Raw genomic sequence first — 21,749 nt, 5'->3', positions numbered from 1 at the left:
ACTGCCAGCTAAAATATTCATCACATTTACGTCTCAGCAGCTTCAGAGGGAAGCTGAGCATGGCCTAATGTACTTAATATAAATATTTCAGTGTGATTTTAACCCATCTTCGTCATAAAGCCTGGTTTAAAATGTCTTGTAGGAGGGGCTGGAGGCTGTGTGTAATTTACTTTGCAATATATTCCTAATTCAAAGCATTATTGGTCTGTTTGAAGCAGCGTTTTACTGGTTTTCCAGCCACTTTAGAGGACGTATGAGGTCACTGTGGTGGGCGTCACCTCCCTGACAGTTACTGGAGAGATTTGCGAACAGCCATGACTTTCTCTCCCAGCTGGACCAGTGATATAAACCAGTGACCTTTCACTCACACACCTGCTGGCAGTAAGATAGGTGATTTTATTCTCTTTGCTATCAAATCCTTATTGCCTCTGTAAATCAGAACAAATGGGACACAGATTCTGTAGCTTTAGAGTTTGCCTTCATTAAAAAAAACTAATTAATCAGGTTTGACTTCAAAGACTAATTTTCCCAACTTTTGTTTTAGCACTGAGTTAGTCAAAGTCCAATGTTTGCTCTCATTTTTTTAGTTCTGTTTTTGGTCTTTGGGGAAATATCTAGCTCTTTAGCTGTTAAATATTCCGCTGTGATCTCCACCTAACTGTGTCTGTCTGTTGTTCTTACATGGGAAACAGCTGCCTGCTGTGGCTCAAATGCTGTGACTGAAACAGAACAGTGAAGTTACAGGCCATAAAACCGAAACATGAAGCTGAAAGAAGCTCCAACTGTTAGAGGGAACTGCTGAGTCGGGTAATGATTATTGTTACATGTCACTATCTTGCACTAAAAATTTTTTTTTGAACAGTTATAAGTAAACAAGTGTTTAAAAAGATATGCGGAAAATGCAAAATAAATAAATAAATAAAAAAAAAGTCTTCAGACCCAACTAATTTATCAGACTTAACACAGCTTCCTCATGGAGGCCCGTTCTTTCTTTTTATTCTTAACTTTACTCTTGTCATTTCTATTTGTTAAGCTGTCCCAGGAAAAGTGAGTCCTAATTGCACAAAGTCTATGGTCTTCTTGTGACCAGCTCTCTTTGAAATGAGATGACAACATCTTTGATTTTACTATCCACCTCCTATGATTCATCCATGGGACCTCCAGAGGTTTAATACAACTTTTTGTCCACATACAGAGAGCACTTCAACTTTCAACAGCTTCTCCCAAAATGTACATTCCTGTACAATTAAAATACATTCTTATTTACATTTTCAAAGAAATGTATTTTCACACAAGGTAAGACTGTCATGTAGAAGGATAAGCTTTTATTTTGAAGGAACCATAAAGTCTGGATGGAGGAATCAGTCAGTAACTTCTATTCTTAAACTTGAGTTAAGATTTTCATTTGCTGTTCGGTTTGGTTTAGGCTCCAAAAATACGTGGTTAGGTTTGGGAAAATAACCCTGTTCAGGTTAAAATTCATGAATTCATAAATTCAAGTCCCGCCCCTTCTAATATACGACTGATTAGCTGAAAAGAAGCGACAGCAAAGCAATAGAAGAAATAGCACAGATATGTGAAATTTGACACTTACATGTGTTTTGTCACAGACAAACCAGCAGAAAATACGGAGAAATTTTAGTTATGGTTGAGTGTATTTTTAGGAGATGGAGCTGCACCTTTAATTATCTCGGGGAAACTCAAGTTAATCCAGCGGCCACTTGTGGCACCCTGACCCACATGTTGGGAACCACTGCTCCTACACGACTTCATAGTTGTTGTACTTCTGCTTATTTTTAGTTGTTTTTTGGATGTTTTGCTGGTTCCTCTGCGCAGCACTGAGGTATGTTTGACTCCTCCTGTGTATTTGCAACCTACTTTACTTATTGTGAATAACTTGGATAAATAAGGATTCACTTTCAGCACTCAGCTACGACACTTTGAATTCCAGTTTAAGTTTAGACCTTGTTGACAAGAGAGCGTCCACACAGAACCTGCTGTATTACATGTCAATAAGTGCAGCCTACCCTTTCTCCTTCGTGTGTGCTCACGGACTGAAACATTTCCATCTTTAACAAGCTGCTGTGCCTCTGAAGCTTCTCCTGGGTTCCTTATTTTTGGTTTAATAGGCTGGAAAATATAAAATGTGTGTCTTTAGATCATTTAGTGTAATTATTTTGGGTTGGAAAGTAGCCGTCACAGCACATCACTGCCACGTGTTGTGCAGCACAAAACTTACACTGGAGATTTTAGTTTGCTAAATGGGATTTACGTGACAAAATGTATGTATGTAAGTGGTACAACTGAAGAGCCCTTTAATGTTAATCATAACTAATGTATACAAAACAAGTCTCCAAGTCAACTGTGTACTGTTGTGAAAGGTTTTATAGAGAACTAAAACTTTTTTCTCACTATCAATCCATAATTACTTTATATAGGAGGCCTCATTTTCTTTTATTTACACATAGGAGTCACATTATTTTTCCTTGTCTTTGTTTAATCAGATCAAGGAGCTGACATTTTCCTCTTTCAGCTCTTTCTGTTCTGACAGGTTCTGACAGCCACGCGAATCCACTCACACATACTGTCCCACAGCATAAACTGCAGAAGGGACGCAAACAAGTTAACTTGGATATTATTAGCTCGTCTTCACTCACTGCTGCGCTGATCGGCTTTGACATTGCTCATAATCATCTAGTATGAAAGCCTGCAGCCACAGACCCCTTCATCAGAGATGCTGAGATGCAGATTGTCTGAAACGTTCAAGGGTGTTTGGTTCAGTGAGTGGCTGCACTTTATTTAAATTTAAAGCAACATCTGTTTTACTACTGATCTTTTTTTGTTATTTTTAGAAGGCTGCTGGGAGTAGTCCAAGTTAGAAAAGAGACACACAACATAACAGACTGGACAAACAAAACCACAGTCGCAGAAACAAGCACTTTACATCAGGATATTCCAAACACATAAGCATCCATCAGGTCTGAATAAAAAAAAACAAAAAAACAGTGAATTTGGAGGATTCAGACAGCACTGTTACAAAAAAAAAAATCACTGTCAGGAGTTTGAGCAGTAACAGCATTTGAACGTTCATTCGGTAAAATCTCTACGCAGCAGTGGGATGTCTGAGGAGGTGACTTGGTGTTATGGTGTTATGGGCAGAGCGTCCTGTAAAAGGGGGCAACATGACATCCATGGGTACGAGCTCACTGGCACCCTGGGTCCATCTGTGCTACAGGATAACAAGCGAGACTGCAGTTTTTTCCCTCCCTAAGACCCTGAGTGGATGCACAACTGCAAGTTTGGTTGGAGCCAGTGCCCAGATGCATCAAAGGTTCACGTCCGGATCAAGTTTTTAAACATTCATTTTCTTTCATTTTGATGCTGCGGTTAAAGGAAGAAATCAACATTTCAGGAAATATGCTTTTTCAGTATGCCAAGCACACACAACCAGCAGCTGGTTAGCTTAGCTTAGCACAAAGACCGGAAACAGGTGGTAAAGTGAAAGCTAACTGTCTCCTGTGGCCAATTTCACAAAGAAAGTCTTTGAGTATGCATTTAGTCTTCATATAGACACCTAAATGGATCTGTTGCACAAACAAAACTAATTTGTGATGAATTCTGGATAAAAACATTTGCCTTTTTGAGGAATTTAACATTTGTGTTACTGAGAAAATTGATCAACAAGAGCGTGAAAAACATTCAAAAAGATCCACAAATGTGTTTTTGGAAGATGCTAAAAAAGAATTTTTAATTTTTAGCACAGAACACGCCTAATCGCTCTAAGGATTTGGTGCTGAAGATAATACAGAGGAGTTTGGAAACATCCTAGTCAGTAACTTATCCTGGAGGTGTGACTAACTTAGAAGCTGTCCTTGTGAAACTAACATGTAGGAGAGTAATCTATGAGAACAATTCAGACTAATCCAACACCACACAGAAGTCTTCTACATCCTTGTGAAACTGGTTCCTTTTCCTAACTTCATATTAAAGCAGACATGAAGTTAATATGAATCTTTTTTTAACTGACTCACAAACATATGTCCCAAAATGTATTCCTTTTCCTTTAAGGGTGTTGCAAGAAATATATTTTAAAAAACAGAGTGATTTCGACACGTTGCTGGTGTTAATTAATGTGCACATTAAAAGAGGTATGTCAGGATATAATGAAACTCTGTGATCAAAAGGCATGACATTAAATGAACATAATTTCAAAAACAAAATTGAAAGCAATGAAGAAAAGAAGCTGATGTTGAGGTTTGACTCCAAAAATATCATGCAGTCAACAAACAAAATGGAATACTGGGTGTTACCTGTTACCAAACCCTTTTTTAAACACACTTCCATCTTTTTCACCAATAAAAAAAAAAAAAAAAAAGTACCTTAAGCGCATTTCTCTCTTTTTATTGTTCAGGATGTTTGCGCACCTGAAGACAGACTTTAAAAGAACAGCCAGATCTTTTTGTCAGAGTTTTAGCCATCACTTTTTTATCAGTCATAACACAAAAACAAGGCAGCAATAAAAAGGAGAATTTAAGGAAAATCTTTTTCTGTTTCAAATAAATTTGGATAATCTTCTTAACAACGTGTCTGACAACTTATGTTTTGTTTATTTAATTGTTTACCTCATAATAAATAAGAACACAAAAATGCAAAACAGACATAAAAACACAGAAAACAAGGCTAATAATGTAAAAAGCATCTATATAGCTCATTAGTTTGTAACAGAAGCTGCATGTCTTTGACAGAAGCATTGGTTGGTCAGTTTAAATTCCAGGTAATACGCGATCTTGTAAGTGACCTTTTGTTGCTTTCTACTTCAGTTAACAAGGCCTTCTTTTACTTGTAGGGATGCAAACATTAACCTTTCAGAAGAGAGAGCTGCAGTGCAAAGTTGTTTGCAGAGTTACCGAAATGAATTTGGAGTAAATCTGTGTTAGTTTTATTGAGAAGTTTGGGATTTTACTTTCTGCATGTTATTAGACAGAAAAGACAGCTGAAATTACAAAAATGTGACCCTAGTTGTAAGAAAAAAACAAACAAACAAACAAAAAACCGACAGGATTTCCCCTTTAAAGAAATCCTCAGAGCCTTGAAATGCATCCTTACTTATTTAAGGATGTTTTCCAAGTTAAATTAAAACGATTTCCTTACAGTGGAAGATGTTTTATGCAACTGGGCACTGGCCTGTAAAAGGCATTTTCATGTACTTTGTCAAGCTGTAGTAAGCATGCACTTATGAGTTATTTATAAGCGAAATGTACGTTCAAGAACAGAATCATTGCAACTACAATCTGAAGCTTTTCCTTTTAAAGGCTGCAGGATGGATGATGAGGAAAAAGGAGAATGAAATGAAGAAGGAAACCTCCTAAACCTCCTTGTGATTGGACTGTGGGCTCGCAGAGCGCTGGCATTCTCATAGAGATTAAATTCCCCTCACTCTGCAGCTCACTTGGAGGGAGAAATAAAAACACTGGCTGCCTTGAAAGGAGAAGCGGCTCTTCATTTAGCACGGTAAACAAGACGCTTTGAAGTCAGCCATTTAAAATAGGATTTACATGAATAAATAAATCGCTCACTGGTGCGAGCCGCAACACTGTTAATGAAATTGCACAAGAAGGCAGAAGGCTTTGGGTAATCGACCGTAATTCAAACACACATGACATTGCAAATAATATTGACAGGTTATAGTCCGGGAAATTATTAATAAATACCACCTGCACTGCTCTGCAGTATGTCTTTGTTTGATATTTGCTCGGCAGTGATCTCGTATCAGCATTAATGATCTCGGGAATGATTCCAAGTGTGAATGTCACTGCGTTATTTGGTAAGATGAAAAACAATGAGAGTTTATATTAAACGCCACTTTATTGATGTCATCGTTCATTTTGATGACTCCTCGTATCTGACAAAGCCTCTCTCTGTCCTAAGCTGTATGAATGAACAATGAGATCCTTTTTTTTCCCTCCCCTCCAGCGTCGTAGATGTGCTTCACAACCCTGTGCTTCACATCCATCAGTGTAAATTATAAAATATAATTAGAAATAACAATGCAAACTTCTGTCTTCTCACTAGGGATGGGGTTCGATAGCGTTTTGTCGAAATCCAGCACCGAGTCGAATCTTATCTCCAGCAACTAAAGGTTAAAACAACAACTCTGAGATGTTTAATCAGCTTTTGTTGGCTGAGAAAGGAGAAACACTACAGGTTTTATTGGCAGCCTAATTAATGGAAATGAGACAAGCAGCGTAACATATGAAATGTTAATTAAATGTATCTGACACATTGAATTAACTGCTGCAGGCTACTGTACTTCACCAGCTACTCGCTGCAAATATTCAAGGTATTTTTAACGAGGAGCTTGTTAATCAACTCATCACTTCTGTGGAGAAACTGTGAGCTATGAAACGCAATCCACAGTGGCAGCATGGTTGCGTTGCAGAACAATGCAGAACAGAGCTCATGCAAAAAAACCCAAAAAACAATACAAAACACAGATTTGTTCTTAAATGGCACAGATGAGCGACTTGCGAATGTAATGCACAAGCAGTCTGACATACATTGTCTTCTTTTTCTCCACAGAGGATGAAACATATATTTGACCTGAATCTGAACGAACCTGAGGTTCAAATATGATGCCAAAATTAGCTGAAATAAAACACAAATGAAACTTTAATTTACACCATGTTATCATAGTAAATGCCAATTTACTGAGATTTAATTTTTTTTTTAGATTTTATTGGTATATTTCAGCACAAATATATACATTTCAGTAGTTGTTGAGTAAATTCTCTCAGATAATCTCAGAAAACAGCTTCGTCAGGTGGTTTTTGCAGGTTTCTGTCCTCAATCACCTTCCGTTACAACACCTGACAAGGTAACTCCACCTGCTGCAGGTTGCAACCCCTTTCAGACGTGTGCTCCTTTCCAATAATCTGACAGCATTTGAATCTGGCGGCTTCGTGTTTCAATGAGATCTCTGCTCACTTTTCTGTAAAGTTGCGACCAGGTCAGACTTAGAAACATTAGTTTGAACTGCATTAATGGAAGGGCACACAAATTCAGCATGGTGTCTGGGGACAAGAAGAAAGCTGCCTGTCTTGATAGTAGCATTACTGCAACCATTAATATGAACATCTCACAACGGTTGTTGATCTGTAACACGTGTTTGATATTCATGATATGAATACTTTGTTGGATAGTTTTATTAGGCTATTTTTAGTCTTTAATTAGTAGCTGCTTAAACTCTGATATGCAGCCAAATCTTGCCTGCAAACCGTGTTTCCATATAATTGTCAAGCAAATCTGAAGTGAAATTTTGAAATGTTGCAAAATTTACTCGAAGCAGAAGAAGGCAGGAACAAAACCAACTGTGTGCCAATCACCAAAAACACATAAAGTAGGAAGAAAACACAAACAAGTCTGTCTACGAGCTAAAAATGGAGGAAAATCTTCAGAAATTTATATAATTCAGGAGAGTTGTGAATTATTCTTTCATGCCAGCTACTATTGGCCATGTTTCAGCTGCCAAAGACAATGAAAGAAGCAGAAACAGCTCATCTTCAATGTAAGTTAAATGTTCATTTCCATCTCACATTATGCGCATTAATTTTTTTCGTAAGTCAAAAGCTACCTCAAGCAAGCGTAAAGATTTTTAAAATCTTTACACTTTTTCATTTTTTTACGCTTTATGCTTTTTAAATTTTTTTTTTCCATTTGCATGAACGTGATACTTCAAAATGCACTTAAAAATACATTATGGTAACACAGCTCATGAGTCTGAATGAAGCCATGAGGAACATAAATGTAACATAAATTTAAATAACAGAATGCCGCCATTTTAACACAGTCATGAAGCAGCAATGTTACGTATCACATGTCTGAAAAGGGCTTTGATATTTCTGTAACTGTCAGATGACCTGAAATTTCAGTCGAGAGCCGCTTTGCTTTAAAGAGACGTTTTTAGCATCTGGCATCATATTAAGTTTTTATTTGTATCACAGTTGTTGGTGGCTTACTCTTAATATTTCTGATAGTTCAGGGTTTCTAATTCCACTTCTCTCAACCTTTCAGGTCTGAGTTGTGATTTTTCTTCTTTGGTAACATTTTTATGATGTTCGTGATAATTTTTTAAACCTCCCCAACAACAGGCTGAAACAAGCAATTTAACACAATTCTGTGCAGTTTGGAGTATGTAAGGAATCTGTTGTCGAACTTTTATGGAGAGATGTCACTGAAAAATGTGTATGTTCTTGCACAAGTTCCCATCTCTGGCTGAACCACTTTAGCTTACAAATAAACTTTTATTAGCTGCAGCTGAGACAAGCTGCAGCCGGAGATGTGTGTCATTTTAAGCAGATACGAGAAGCTGCTTCCTGTGTGTTTTCCACAAATGAGAAAGAATAAGTAGAGATCCAATAGACTGGTTTACCGGATCCATATTGGAAGTGGCTATCGCTGCCCATCCCTAGTCCTCCCTGCCTCTGTGGTCTGCCGCCTCACTACCTCTGCTCTGCTTCCCTTGATGGTTACATTTGTGTGTCATGGATGGAGAACAGAAACGGGCGTCTGCAGTGCTGCCTGTCTCTGGATCAGTCTTTGCTTACATGATTTTGACAGCCACTGTTTGGTTCCACGTCTTGGAAGACCTCTCGAGCCGGCTTTTCATCCTCCCCCCCACCCCTCGGGCTTATCGGTACGGCGGTTCGGGCTGTTGAGGGTTTGGCCTGTAAAGCTGCTGCACTCGCACCGGCCGCCCGTTAGCTGGCCAGCCGCCCGATAGCTGTCCAATGACCCTGAGGCCAACCGGATGGCCGTGTCCCGGCAGCGGGGTGCTGGGGCTGAGGATGTGGGTCTGTCCCAGCTGGGGCTCCGGAGGGGGGTTACTGCTCTGGTGGCCTGGAGCCGAGGCTGGGGGGGAGACGGGGTAATGAGGCAGGAGGATGGCCGGCGTGAGGCCGTAGCGGACCTGGAACACTCGGAGAGGTCCCTGCGCCACGAACCCGTTGGGCCGCTGAGGCTCCGGTGGCTGCTCCGAGTCCTTCTTCACCTCCGGGACTTTGCTCTCCTCCGACCTCTTGGTTTTGCTCAGCTGCTTCTTGGCCTGAGCAACCTCCTGCATTTTCTCTGCTTGAGCCCGGCGGATGTGATATGTCTTCCTGGAGCTTTGGAACGAGTCCAAGAACTCATCCAGGCTTATGTTTCCCTCCATGAACTTCTCCAGCAGCTCCTGTGAAGCAGGGCAGACAAATAAACCGGCATCAGCAGACAGAATAACACACAAAGGGGGGTCGGACTGCGGGGAATGGTTCAAACAAACTCCTCTAAGTATAAAGAGGATTTGATCAGCTCGGGGATGTTTACCCATGAACTTTGGCATAGCTTGTCCCCCCACAATATTTCACTGTACGTACATTTCACACAGCTAACAATGGCCCATGTGCAGCAACTGTTACATCTGGCAGAGCTTGAAAGCCTCGAGATCTATCTCTGTATGTGTTCCCAGGATGTGAGACGCTGCGTTGAGGACAGAAGTTATTTTTGTGAAGTAATGGCTGCATTAACCACAGCGACTGCTTCGCTGATCCAGTTTTACACAGGCCTGTGATGAAAAGGCACAGATTTATTTCACAAGTTTGTTGCCAAAACACACAGGGCCTCTATAGCTTTCACCAAATTACGTTGAAACTCAGTTCTGTAACCACAAACATGCAATGTAATACACCTTCACAGGAACAGTGGCCACAGAAGGCCAGAAAAACCAGGTGGGACATTAAAGCCTACAATTGAGCACATGTATTTATTGCCATTTATATCACATTTTTGTCACTGCTTCTCATACATAACAGCTATAAAGCAGGAGAGAATTAATTTAACTCAAATCCTCCCCTGAGATTTCCACATTTAAAGCGCATCCAAGCCTCTGTAGCCAACACTGCTGACAGTGTTTGACCAGAGTCGCATGTTATTTAATGTGTAATATTTCCCCAAAGCCCCAAAACACACACAAAAAAATGCTACCGTCTACAGCAAGCAAGAATACCTGTTTTTTTTCGGGGGGTTTTTTGTAAGGAAGTGAACACAGTGTCTTTCAACACATACAGATATAAGGCTTCGTGTCGCTTTAATTCAGCATGTTTACATATCATTAAAGTTACTGTGGATTTCCTGTTGCTGATTTTTTAAAATCTAAATTATGTTTCCATATCCGAGGTGAGGGATTAGAGAGGCATTATTAACAGCTGTATTTCTACCAGTGGAAGCTAATTTCACAGTGATGTATACTACGAAGCAATTTCAGAAGGGGAAAGTATCGCTGCAGCATCAGCACGGAAGAATGAAAGTAAAGATCACTTGGCTGTTCGTCACTGTATTTCTAATAATTTCACTTTAAGTTACAGTACAGCTAAAACTGACACAGAGCTCTCGTTGTTTCCATCCGTCTGCTTCTCGACTGGACTATTTTTTAAAACCTGTGCGTATACGTAAGCACTTTAAAGAAATACTGTACGCCGCTCTGTCACTGCAGATATTCTCGTCCGACTGCGCTGTCAGTTCAAATAACCAACTAAAACCTGTATGTGGCTTAATGATCGGGTTTCTCCGGCAGAAATCTCTCCACATCAACTGTGTTTCTCCCGCTTCAACAGAAAAAGATGAAAGAATGACTAGCAAGTGATGTGAAAAGGATGTACTTTGTTGGTATGAAATGATAACAATTTGGAGCAACCAAAGAAAATTGTTACATCAAGACAAAATTGTGCAACACATATAGTGAGAGCAGATTAGTTTGATGACTTTGCCAATAAAATGGCAGAATATTGTGAAAAATGTAAAAAGGTGACATAAAGAAACGTTCAAAAAAATCTAAATTTGTCAGGATCCCTGTTTCAGCCCTGCCTGGCTCCCTTTTTCTCTTCCTCTCTCCCACACCCAGACTTGGCCTCAGCTTTTCTCTCGCTGTCTGTCTCTCTGCCTCTCAGTCCTCCAATCAACCACAATCACTGACAGCTGCAACTCCTGTCTCACCTGCTCCCAATCACCTCCTTCCCATAAAGACCAGCACTTCTGTTCACTGTGCGCCACGTCATCATCCCATTTACCTGTTTCACAGCCATCTGTCAACTTGTCTTCAGCCTGCATTCCCCCAACCAGCTTTCTCCTGCCACCGGACTACAACCTGTCTCCAGTCTGCGTTCCCCAAGCCTGCCTGCCCTTTCCCACCCTTGTTAGTTTTGGTATAGTGAGTATTCCTGTTCTTGTTCATCTTTACCAGCATCACCCTGTACTTCTTTTGTATCTGTCCCACAGTTAGTTTAATTACTTTTTAAAGTATTTTTCTAGGTCTCCTCTTTGCATTAGGTTAGTTATCCCCTGTTTAGCTTCCTTAGAGTTTAGTTTCTTTATTCTCTAACAGTTTGAATTTTGTTTTATTTTTTAAATAAACCTGGTTTCATTTCAATTTATCCCTACCTGCATGGTGTCTGCACTTGGGTCCAAGCCTGTTTTGTGACAAAATTTTCAATTTATGTTATAATAGACAAATAAAATTAGCAAATATTCACATTTTAGATGCATACAGCTGCAGCTTTTGGTTGTTTTACCTAAAATGAGATTAACTGGTTATCAAATTATTTGCTATACTTAATGTTCTGTTAATTAACCTAATAATAGACTAATCATTACTCATTTAGTGTGGTCTGTTATTTGTCATCCTCCATCAAAAGACCACAAAACCACTGAAAATCAGCTACAATCATCAACATGAAAAATGCAGATACGATTATTTGTTCATCTACATATCTATGTGAATATCTCCTAAACCTCAATCCAATGTCTTCAACTGTCGAAAATCCAAATATATTTAGTTTAAACCACAGAAAAGCAACAAATCCTCACATTTGAAAACGTGGATCCATCAGAGGTTTTCATTGTTTTTTTGTTTTTTTTTTGTCTGAAAAATGATTATTTGACTTTCAAAACGGTTACCACGGATTGTTCAGTCAATGAACTCACTGATAGCTTCAGCTGCGCATGTGATCTGCGATGTCCCGTGTAACCTGATTTCTCCCAGTGACCTGATTTTTTCCTGAGCATGTAAATGCACTGAGCGGTGCAGCGTGAGAAGGTGGACCTGCTGTCCAACACTGCATATTAATGAGTAATAGAACTTGACTACTGACACGAGAGACTTGTGATAAGAAAAGTAATGGGGTGGGATATTTTCCAAGAAAAAAAACCCAATCTGAACAGTCTGTACGACAATTCTTAAATGGTTCTGATTCAAGATTATGATCCTACATAATTTCAAGAAACGGGAAACACGTGGAGTCATTAACAAACTGGATGTTTCCTTGATTTAAAAGATGAGGCCTGTGTTGTTCTCTATTTTACTTACTATCAACTAAACCCTGAGTTTGTCTGTCTCTAAACATTCTCCATCTCAGGCACTCAGCCTCAGGCAGGTTCCTACTGAAGACATAAATCTTTAAAAACAAGTCATGAATATATCGTTGCATTTTCAACAAAAGCTCAGTAATTTGCTTAGCGGCTCAGAGGAGAAAGTTATATCTGGTTGTGAATACGCAGACACTTGTTCGAGGAACCAGAGGGCTGTACTACGAAGCGAGGTTAGTGGGTTGGTGAGGTATGTTGAGTTTAAAGCCAGAGTTTTCAGTACCACAAAGGTTAGATCTCCATGGTAACTTATGCTGTGAAGCTAACCTGGTTGGGAGCAGGTTATGTTCAGAGTTTCGTTTTTAAATCGGCTGGAAAGAGTGTCTCCCTTTAACCAGATCGTTTCCTGACTATTATTTATGAGTGATGCAGATTCTCAGCTGAGGGAATGTGTTTTATCTGCAAACATGCTGAGATGTGTTACTAATATCACTGAATGAAGCCGTGTAGTTACAATATCGCACACTGTCAGCGGAGACGGAGACACAGTGCTCCGCACAGGCAGTGCTTGGGTTGCGGGCGAATATATATCATATACCACCACAACGACCGGTGATGCACAAATCTCATAAATGTGCTTTTATGTTTGGCCCCTATTTTCTGTCAAGTCCGTTTAAACTGCTGGTACTGTAAATGAGAAAATGGATTATTCTACTGGTATTTATTATAGAAAATACTCAATCAATTACATTAATTTTGCTCTGATTGGGCCAAACAATAAAGTGATATTCTGCATTATAGGACAGTGTAAGACCTAAATGCACTTCAATACAAGATCATGTTTAAAGTTTAACTTTAACGTGCAGTTGGAAATAAATCGGTAAAATATTATATATGAACACGTTTAACAGTTTTCTACCGGCATTCCCGTCTTGCACCATTTGCAGTAGCAGCGCTTTTTACCGTCACATTTAAAAAATATATGTATTCCTCATTGTTCCCCTTTAAAACAATGTGCTGACTGAAGCAGCTGCACACGATGGTTTCATTTTGTGCAGAAGAAGAGTCACGTGACTCGTTAAACGCCCCTTTTCATGTGAACGCGCACAGAGTCTGAAGCAAAAAGTCTGAGTTGAAAGAGAGTTTACAGTCAACTTCGTGATATCTGTAATCTCTGGCTGGGGCTTTCGGTTTTGTCGATTCAGCTTACACAAAGAAAGCCTGGCTATGTCAAACTTGCTTCGTAGTATACCCCTCAGTTCACTGTTGGTTTTGGCTTTTTTTCGTGAAATCCGTGAGGGGTTAAATCAGAGACCAACTGTTAAATCGGATGTTTGTTGTGGTACAAGTTCTCTCACCACCCCTCCATTAACTGTCACTGTCGTGTGATTGGTGGAGTTTCTGGTTTATTACATTTCCTCCCACTGAGTCTTCCCCCACTGTGACTTGCGAGCCTCTCCATCTGGCATGGACACCATTAAATATCAGCATCAGCTCTCCCAGCATTTGCCTTACTGGTAATATTCAACAGCTGCTACAGGCAAAGCTCATTTAATTTCACCTCAACTGAACACATAATTTTATATATATATACATATATATAAGTGTAATGTTGCACACTCTGCAGCACACATTTATAAAGTAAAATAAAAATGAGCCACAGCTTTGACTACAGCATCAATGATTTCACTGCATAATTAAATAACGAAGCCTGGTGCCTCATCAGCTGTCTCCTTCTTGTCAGTCTCCACTTAAAATACAGCCGTTTACTGCAAAAATACAAACAAACTGCATCCAAAAGTAATTCTTTGGGATGATTTTTGCACTTTTGTTATACACTGTTTTTCTTTCTACTTTTCTGGTTTAACTTTGTAGGATCGAACAGATTTGACCACAACGTTAGCCCTTAGAGTGCCAAAACAACAACAAATAGGCAACCGCAGAGGGCTGTACTATGAAGCCAGATTAGTGGGATAGTGTGGTGTGGTGAGCTTAAATTCAGAATTTTCAGTATCATGAAGGTGGCTCTCTTTTTACCTGCTACATCTCCGTGGTAACTTGTGCTGTGGAGCTAACCTGGTCGGGAGCAGGTTATGTTCAGAGTTTCAGATTTAAATTGGCTGGATAGAACGTCTCCCTCTAACCAGATCGTTTCCTGACTATTAATTATGAGCGATACAGATTCTCAGCTGAGGGAATGTGTTTTTATCTGCAAACATACTGAGTTGTGTATTACTAATATCACTGAATGAAGCCGTGTAGTTACAATATCGCACACTGTCGGCGGAGACGGAGACCGAGTGCTCCACACAGGCAGTATTTGGCTGCTGATGCCAGTTTAGGTTGGCGGTCACAGTTGCCACCATCGGCGGCGAGGGAGTGCGCAGGCTGGTGGCAGGTTGCGGGCAAATATATAACATATACCACAACTATCGCTCGAATATTTGGATATTTTGATGTTCGGGTCCAGTCCTATTGTAAATATCACGTTTAAGTTGACGATGCAGAAATCACATACATATGTTTTTATGTTTGGCTCTGATGTACTGTCAAGTCTGTTTAAACTGCTGCGACTGCAACTGATAGAACACAGATGAGAAAATGATTTTTTTTCTGCTGGTATTTGTTACAGAGAATATTCCATCAATAACATTAGTTTCTTTCCGATTTGGCCAAAAATTAAAGTGATTTCCTGCATTATGGGACAGTGTCAGACTTAAATGCACTTCAATACAAGATTATGTTTAAATGTATGAAGTTTAAAGTTTAACTTTCACGTGCAGCTGTCAGTTGGAAATATGCGGCTGCGATGATAGAATATTATAACACATTTAATAGTTTTCTACTGGCATTTCTGTCTTTCACAATTTGCAGTAGCAGCGCTTTTTACCGTTACAAACAAATAAATAAATCCTCATTGCTCTCCATTAAAACAACATGTTGACTGAAGCAGCTGCACACGATTGGTTCATTTTGTGCAGAAGAAGAGTCATGTGACGTGTTAAACACCCCTTTTTATGTGAACGCGCACAGAGTCTGACGCAGAAAGCCTGAGTTGACAAAGTTGATAAACACCTTCGTGATACCTGTAATCTCTGGCTGGGGCTTTCGGTTTTGTCGAGCCAGCTTACAAAAAGAAAGGCCGGCTATGCCAAACTTGCTTCGTAGTTTACCCCTCAGTTCTATGAGCACAAAGGAAACTGAGCAATGGAGGTTTTATTGTGTGTGAGGCTATTTGGAGAATTTTATGTTGAAGATGGTGATTTTTGACAAGAGTTGACTGCTACTCTACAGGGATAACAAGAGGGCAGAAAAAATGTCTCTCCAAATTTAATGATTCAATGTTAAGCCCCACACATCGTTTTTTTTTTTTACCTACCCTCAGTGCTTTATTATCCTTCAAAAACAGCCCCAAAAGAGGTTCTACGGTGACTTTCGAAAAAGGCTCCGATCCCTTTATACGGAAGAGGATTAGGGCCACTGAAGAAAAAAATAATAAAATTCAAAGTCAGAATTCTGAGATTAAAGTCAGAATTCTGACTTTTTTCCAGAACAATATATTTTTAAAAAAATCCAAGATTTTTTTTTTTCAATTTCTGAAAAATAGTCAGAATTCTGACTTTAATCTCAGAATTCTGACATTTTTTCAGAGATTGAAAAAAAAATCTCCTGGAATTTATTTAATTTTTTAATGTTCTCGGAAAAAGTCAGAATTCTCACTTTAATCTCAGAATTCTCACTTTTTCTCAGAATTTTATTATTTTTTTCTTCAGTGGCCCTAATCCTCTTTAAAATGTAAAAAAAAAAAAACTTTCCGGCATTGGAACAAAAGTCTGTGACAGAAAATTAATTGCTGGCAAAAAAAAAAGCCAAATATTTGCTGGTTTCACTTTTCTCAGATGTGAATATTTGCTGCTTTTATTTGCCATATATGATGGCAAAATTAATATTTTACAGCTTTTGACTGCTGCTCAGAAAAAGGTTATTTGACTGAATGCCACCTTTTTCACAATAGTCTGACATTTTGAATAGGAAGTAAATGAGTAGGTGAATAATCTGTAGATTCATTTGCAATAGAAATAATTATTAGTCACTGAGTCAGATGAGCAGCTGCCCAGTGTGTTTGCCTTATTTGCTGCAATTTTAACATCTATTTGTTCACAACAGAACTGATCTTTAACACATTATATGAAGTAAAAACCTTAATCACATTGAAAATATACAAGAAAACCAATTAAGGAATTAAGATTTCAGCTGAATCCTGACATTGACCAGTTTTTTGGGGTTTTGTTTTAGATGTTTTGTGTCCATGACAAAAATTAAAACCGCAATAGGGACCGACGTCAGTCTCCTCTTGGCTGCAGTCCTTTATCAGCTCCCGCTATCAACTTTCCTAAGTTGGCTGATATCATTACAAATGAAGTAAAACAGAGTCATGCTGGGGGCTGACAGGTGATTTGATTTACATCAGCACAAAAGACAAAAACAACTTTTATTTCCTTCATCTTTGGTCATGTTGGTACTTGACGAAGAATCTTATATAAAAAAAGCATGTTTGAATTTGGGCAAAGAGGAGGAAGCTGTTGCCCAGAGCCTTCAAAGACTAGGATCTGTGTTTGCCAAGGAAAAAAAAAACAAGTTTTTCCTGATTTTTATGGCCACGGTGCCTCCACTGTGAATCAATCTGAATTCTGAAGGAGGATGTTGTGGAAGCTGCTGTATTTGATGTCAGTGTTGCTGAAGAAGGACCATGAAATTCAAGACGGTTTTCCACAGAACCAACGACTCTCTGAGGGCTTAATCTGAGATCCAGATAGATAGTCACACAACACAGACATTAGAGAGACTGGTATTGATTCAGGCCTACTGAATCACAGAGCTCTGATTAAACACGCAAAGGAGTGTGATTGTAAGAGTTCTTTCATCCACAGTCCAGCTTCAACAATTACAAACATCTTGTTATATCCTGTTACGAGCTTATTTACCCTGATAGGTAAAACAGAGATTAAAGCAGCAGAACTGCATCACATATTTACTGATGTGTCTGTGTTGAGGTGTTTTGTCATTCATCGAGTCTGCTTGGTTTGTGCTGGGTGTTGCTTAATCAATCAGTGGGCAGTCGATCTAATGACTGAGTCATGGAGATATTGATCGCAGCCATGTGAGGTGGGGGAGGCGGATCAATCCGAGCCCGGAGCAGTGGTGTGGGTTTCAGCTGTGAATAAGACTCCCTCGCTGTAATGACTGAAGCCAAAGTGAAAAATGCAGGATTTAAACGGGGCCGCTGATCGATGCATCTCGTTCACAGAGGTGAATGTGATGAATTATGGGAGCTTAAGTTTTCTGTTTGTAATGAACACCGTCATGACAGAGATAAATAATGCTGGCCATCCAAACATAACTGCTATTGTTTTATTCTAACAAGGAGTTCTCAGAGTCTACTTTTAAGTGTTTTATATTTACACATTACACTACTGGAATATTCCAAACACTTAAAGCCTACACAGAAGTGTGCAAACATTTTAGGCTCTAAACTTAAGGTTCAAACAGTTATCATTCATTAATTTTATGCAAAGTGCAGTTAACAGGAAAGAAACTCTTGATCCTATCAATGTTTGATGTGCCCACTGAAACATTACTACTCACTGTGAGCTTATTTTTCACTGTAACATCAAGTCCTGCAGCTCAATGGAAACAGCACATCCATAGCTAGGAGAAAAAACTCAAAAATGTCTTCTGTGCAGAACGCTAACATTAAAATGCCATAAATCAAGAGTTATATAAATCATCATTTATTTTACAAAAATTGAAAAACCTGTAAGCAACATCGACAATATTTTTTCAAGGTTTTATCAATACTGGGGGTAACGTTGACTCTCCATACTACAGATATTTATATATTATTTAATATTTATTTTGTGACTGTTTTGTTGTGTGTTTATTTGTGGACGTGTGCTGCTGCCAGATCACCCTTGTGAAAAATAAAAAAATTATATATTACATTGGAGAGACATTATATTAAATGTTTAGTTTTTTTATTACTTGCACAGCCTGCAGTTCAGCCCAGTTACACAGAAAAGTCCCTGAATTGTTGTCACATAACTGTTGGTCACCGAATCACTATTGGTCTCATGGTTGTGTCAAGGAACACAGAATTTTTTTAAATTATTATTATTATTTATTTATTTTTTTTTACAGAATATGGTTCAGTCAATGTTTGGTGAATAATTAAATAACACACGCGGAATAAAGGGATTTTAGTTAAATATCACGATTTTACTCTTAAATTTGGATAACTTTCTCAACAGAGCAGCACATGACAGATGAGTAGTTCAAGGACCAGGATCAGAAAGTTGAAAATCTGATGACTCTTTCTTTTTTCACAGTTTCTGCCTCTGGTAAATGGTGTTCTTTTGTAGTGATTAAAAAAAAAAAAACAACAACATGTATTCCCAGCCAACCACTGAGTTTTGGTGTTCAGAGGGTTAAAACAGCCCCAATTCTCCTCATGTCTGTGGCTGAAGTTAGGTTTATATGACTCTGGTAGCATGTTTGGGCTCATTGTCACACTGAATGAACTGTCTTAAACATTGTATGATGCATAAAAACATAAACATATAAAGTGCTATACATATAATTTGATGTTTAAAGACCAAATGACATTGCAAAAATCTGCAAGTTTTCTGCAAAAATTCAGTGCTGTCATGAATAAAATCAGTGGCACGCTTGATTTTTTTTTTACACTGGCTGTTAATAAGTTTAACAATGACTGAAAGAAACTGTCTTTATCCTTTAGCCTTCAAGCCTGAGTGGGCACAATGTTGTATGAGTTTGACTGACAGCTGCTGCAGGAGGGTTACTCAGACATAATGTAAACCACTACTGCCAAAAAAACATTTAGCGTCAGACCTCAACATGTTGGCATCTGAAATGACATTTTTAAGCAGTCAAAAGTTAGAATCTTTACTATTATTTTCAGACATCAAACCTTGTTGTTGATACTACTTGTGGCTGGTATATTGTTTTGGTTTTAATCACTAACCTTATTTGTACTCATTAACTTCCACATGCAAATAATGAAACAAGAAAAACAGGAAATGTATTAAGTAATGCTATGAAAACATGGCTTATAATTTGTGGCTTGCTGATAAGATTGTTGAGTGAGCAATGACAAGGGAAGGAGCTTTCCGAGACCACATTTCCATGTTTTTTGTTAACTTCTTGGCTCTCCAGTAAAATATCCATGTCACTGTTAAACTGTTCACTGTATGTGTTCTGGTAAAGTGAAGGGGTTCTATTTTGGTTTGAAAAAAGCCTTGATTTACTCCCAATAGTCCCACTCAAGATAGCCAAGAGCTAAACAGCTTTGTGCAACAGATATATTAAGACGTCCAACTTAACTCTGACAATTTGTCTATTTGAGTGGCTTTTATCTTCTCAGCTGTCTTCCACAAGAAGTAGCTGCTCAAACTGCTTTTAATCTCTAAACATGTCATTTTAAACTTGTGTTATGAGGTTTATTATAACCACTAAAATATCTACTAAAACTGTAATCTTAAGCACTGTAACATTTATGTATTCAAGCTGATAAACTCAACTATTTGCATGTTTTTGTAGCTCGATCAACAAGCTAAGCATGTACATCCTTCAAGAAAAGATGGAGACTTTAGTCAGAAAGCTAATGTGTGGTATGGTGTCTGCGGCTCTTTTTGTGTTCTGTAGCAGTTACTAAACCAAAAGAAAAATATTTCTTCACTTCAGCTGGACTCCTGTTAAACACGCCTGTGAAAACCCCTCCGACAATCCGCCAGGAGCTGACTCAACAGGCGGTTGTGACTGATGTTCTCTATGAGATTAACAAACTAAGACAAGAATAAACAATTTCTATTAACATATTTGAAGGCGACAGCATTAAAAGATGTTGTCATCTTGGCTTAAGAATCTACGACGACGCTCAGCATTTACTATTCATCGCAAATTGGACAGAATCATGAAAAATATGCTTCTAGCAGCAGCTGCCTATGCTGTGAGCTCACACTTGTCATGCCGCTACATGTATGTCAGAGCAGCAGTGATGAAAGTTACACAATGCAGGCCCACAGGCAAGCATCAGTGAGCTCATGCAGGTGAGCATACATCTCGAGCAGCTTTTATATGGAGTTGTTTGGACGCTACGGTAATGACCTCACTGTGTTCATGATTTAACAGTCCTGATTACTACACGTGTGAAGGCATCAGTCACCAGGTATATTACTCTTGTAGTGGACGAGCCATTTTTTGATGGATTTCCTAACAATTAAACAGTTTTTAATCGTTTTTTACTGCCTTCTAACCAAAAGTTAAAGAACTGTTAAGTCACACTTTTACATGAGGTTCCAAAAAGGTGTTTTGAGATTTTCAGATGTTCAGTATTTTTAGTTTAACCTACAAAGCGAATTAATCAGGCAACTTTTTGCTAGGGGTCAACCCATTCTCAGCCTGGCTGATTAGAAGATTCAGTATTCTGCACATTTTCAATTATCACAATTATTATCTTTTTAAAATTGATTCCAATACGGGGCGCCGCGATAGCTCACCTGGTTGAGCTGGCGTCCCATGTATGGGGCAATGACACTTTGCTGCAGGTCCTTCCCCCATTCTTCTCCCCCACTTTCCTGTCTCTCCCGTCACTGTTCTATCTAATAAAGGCACTAAAGGCCAAAAAATAACTTAAAAAAAATAAAAAGTATTAATATTGATGCCAATACAATGAATGCATTTAAAAATGTGCTACTTTGTCACCTTTCTCTGTGTTCTCAAGCAATGTCTCGCTCACAGCTATATCTGATCACGAATAACAACTTCTAAACCACAGGCTCCATATTAAGATAGATGTAGCCTCCGGGTCTGAAAAGTGAAGTTAAAACAGAAGTCCCGGGTGCCCAGATAGTTGAACGGGTTGGGCGGGCAACCCATGAACACGGGCTGTAGTCCCGTGGGTTCGAGTCCGGCCCATGACAATGTACTGCAGGCCCTTCCCCAATTCTTCTCCCCATATTTCCTATCTCTCTCTCCACTTTCAACTATAATAAAGGCTAAAAATAAAAAATCCCAAACAAATAAAAAAAACTAAACAGAAGTCCCTTACACAAATGCCCGATTGGCAAAAATGTATCCAGGTAGCAGCGACATTTGTAATAGGTGTGAGCAGTCACCTGTAAATCCTACTCATTGTTCTGGTCTTGCCCCAACTTGACAGATTTCTGGCACCAAATATTTGACACGTTAGGGTCTGTCTTTGGCATGAGAGTCTATTTGGAATTCTCCCAGCAGGTGTTTATGATTTGTCCCCGACTACACAACCGGTCCTGGCCTCT

At 39.0% G+C, this 21,749-nt stretch overlaps 1 protein-coding gene across 1 annotated transcript in view; it reads right to left on the bottom strand.

Moving 5' to 3' along the window:
• Window positions 1-2,923: 2,923 nt before the first annotated feature.
• The window catches only part of vps37d (VPS37D subunit of ESCRT-I), a 50,544-nt gene continuing 31,718 nt past the window's right edge, over window positions 2,924-21,749 (bottom strand). The window contains exon 4 of the mRNA XM_008282465.1: window positions 2,924-9,226. Within this exon, the coding sequence (XP_008280687.1) occupies window positions 8,687-9,226 (540 nt within the window). The 3' untranslated portion in view covers window positions 2,924-8,686. The remainder of the gene's footprint in view (window positions 9,227-21,749) is intronic.

Source organism: Stegastes partitus, unplaced genomic scaffold (assembly GCF_000690725.1).
Source record: "Stegastes partitus isolate 25-593 unplaced genomic scaffold, Stegastes_partitus-1.0.2 Scaffold273, whole genome shotgun sequence".
Lineage (NCBI taxonomy): Eukaryota > Metazoa > Chordata > Actinopteri > Pomacentridae > Stegastes > Stegastes partitus.
The sequence above is the reverse complement of the archived record's forward strand: the minus strand, read 5'-3'. Positions and strand labels throughout refer to the sequence as shown.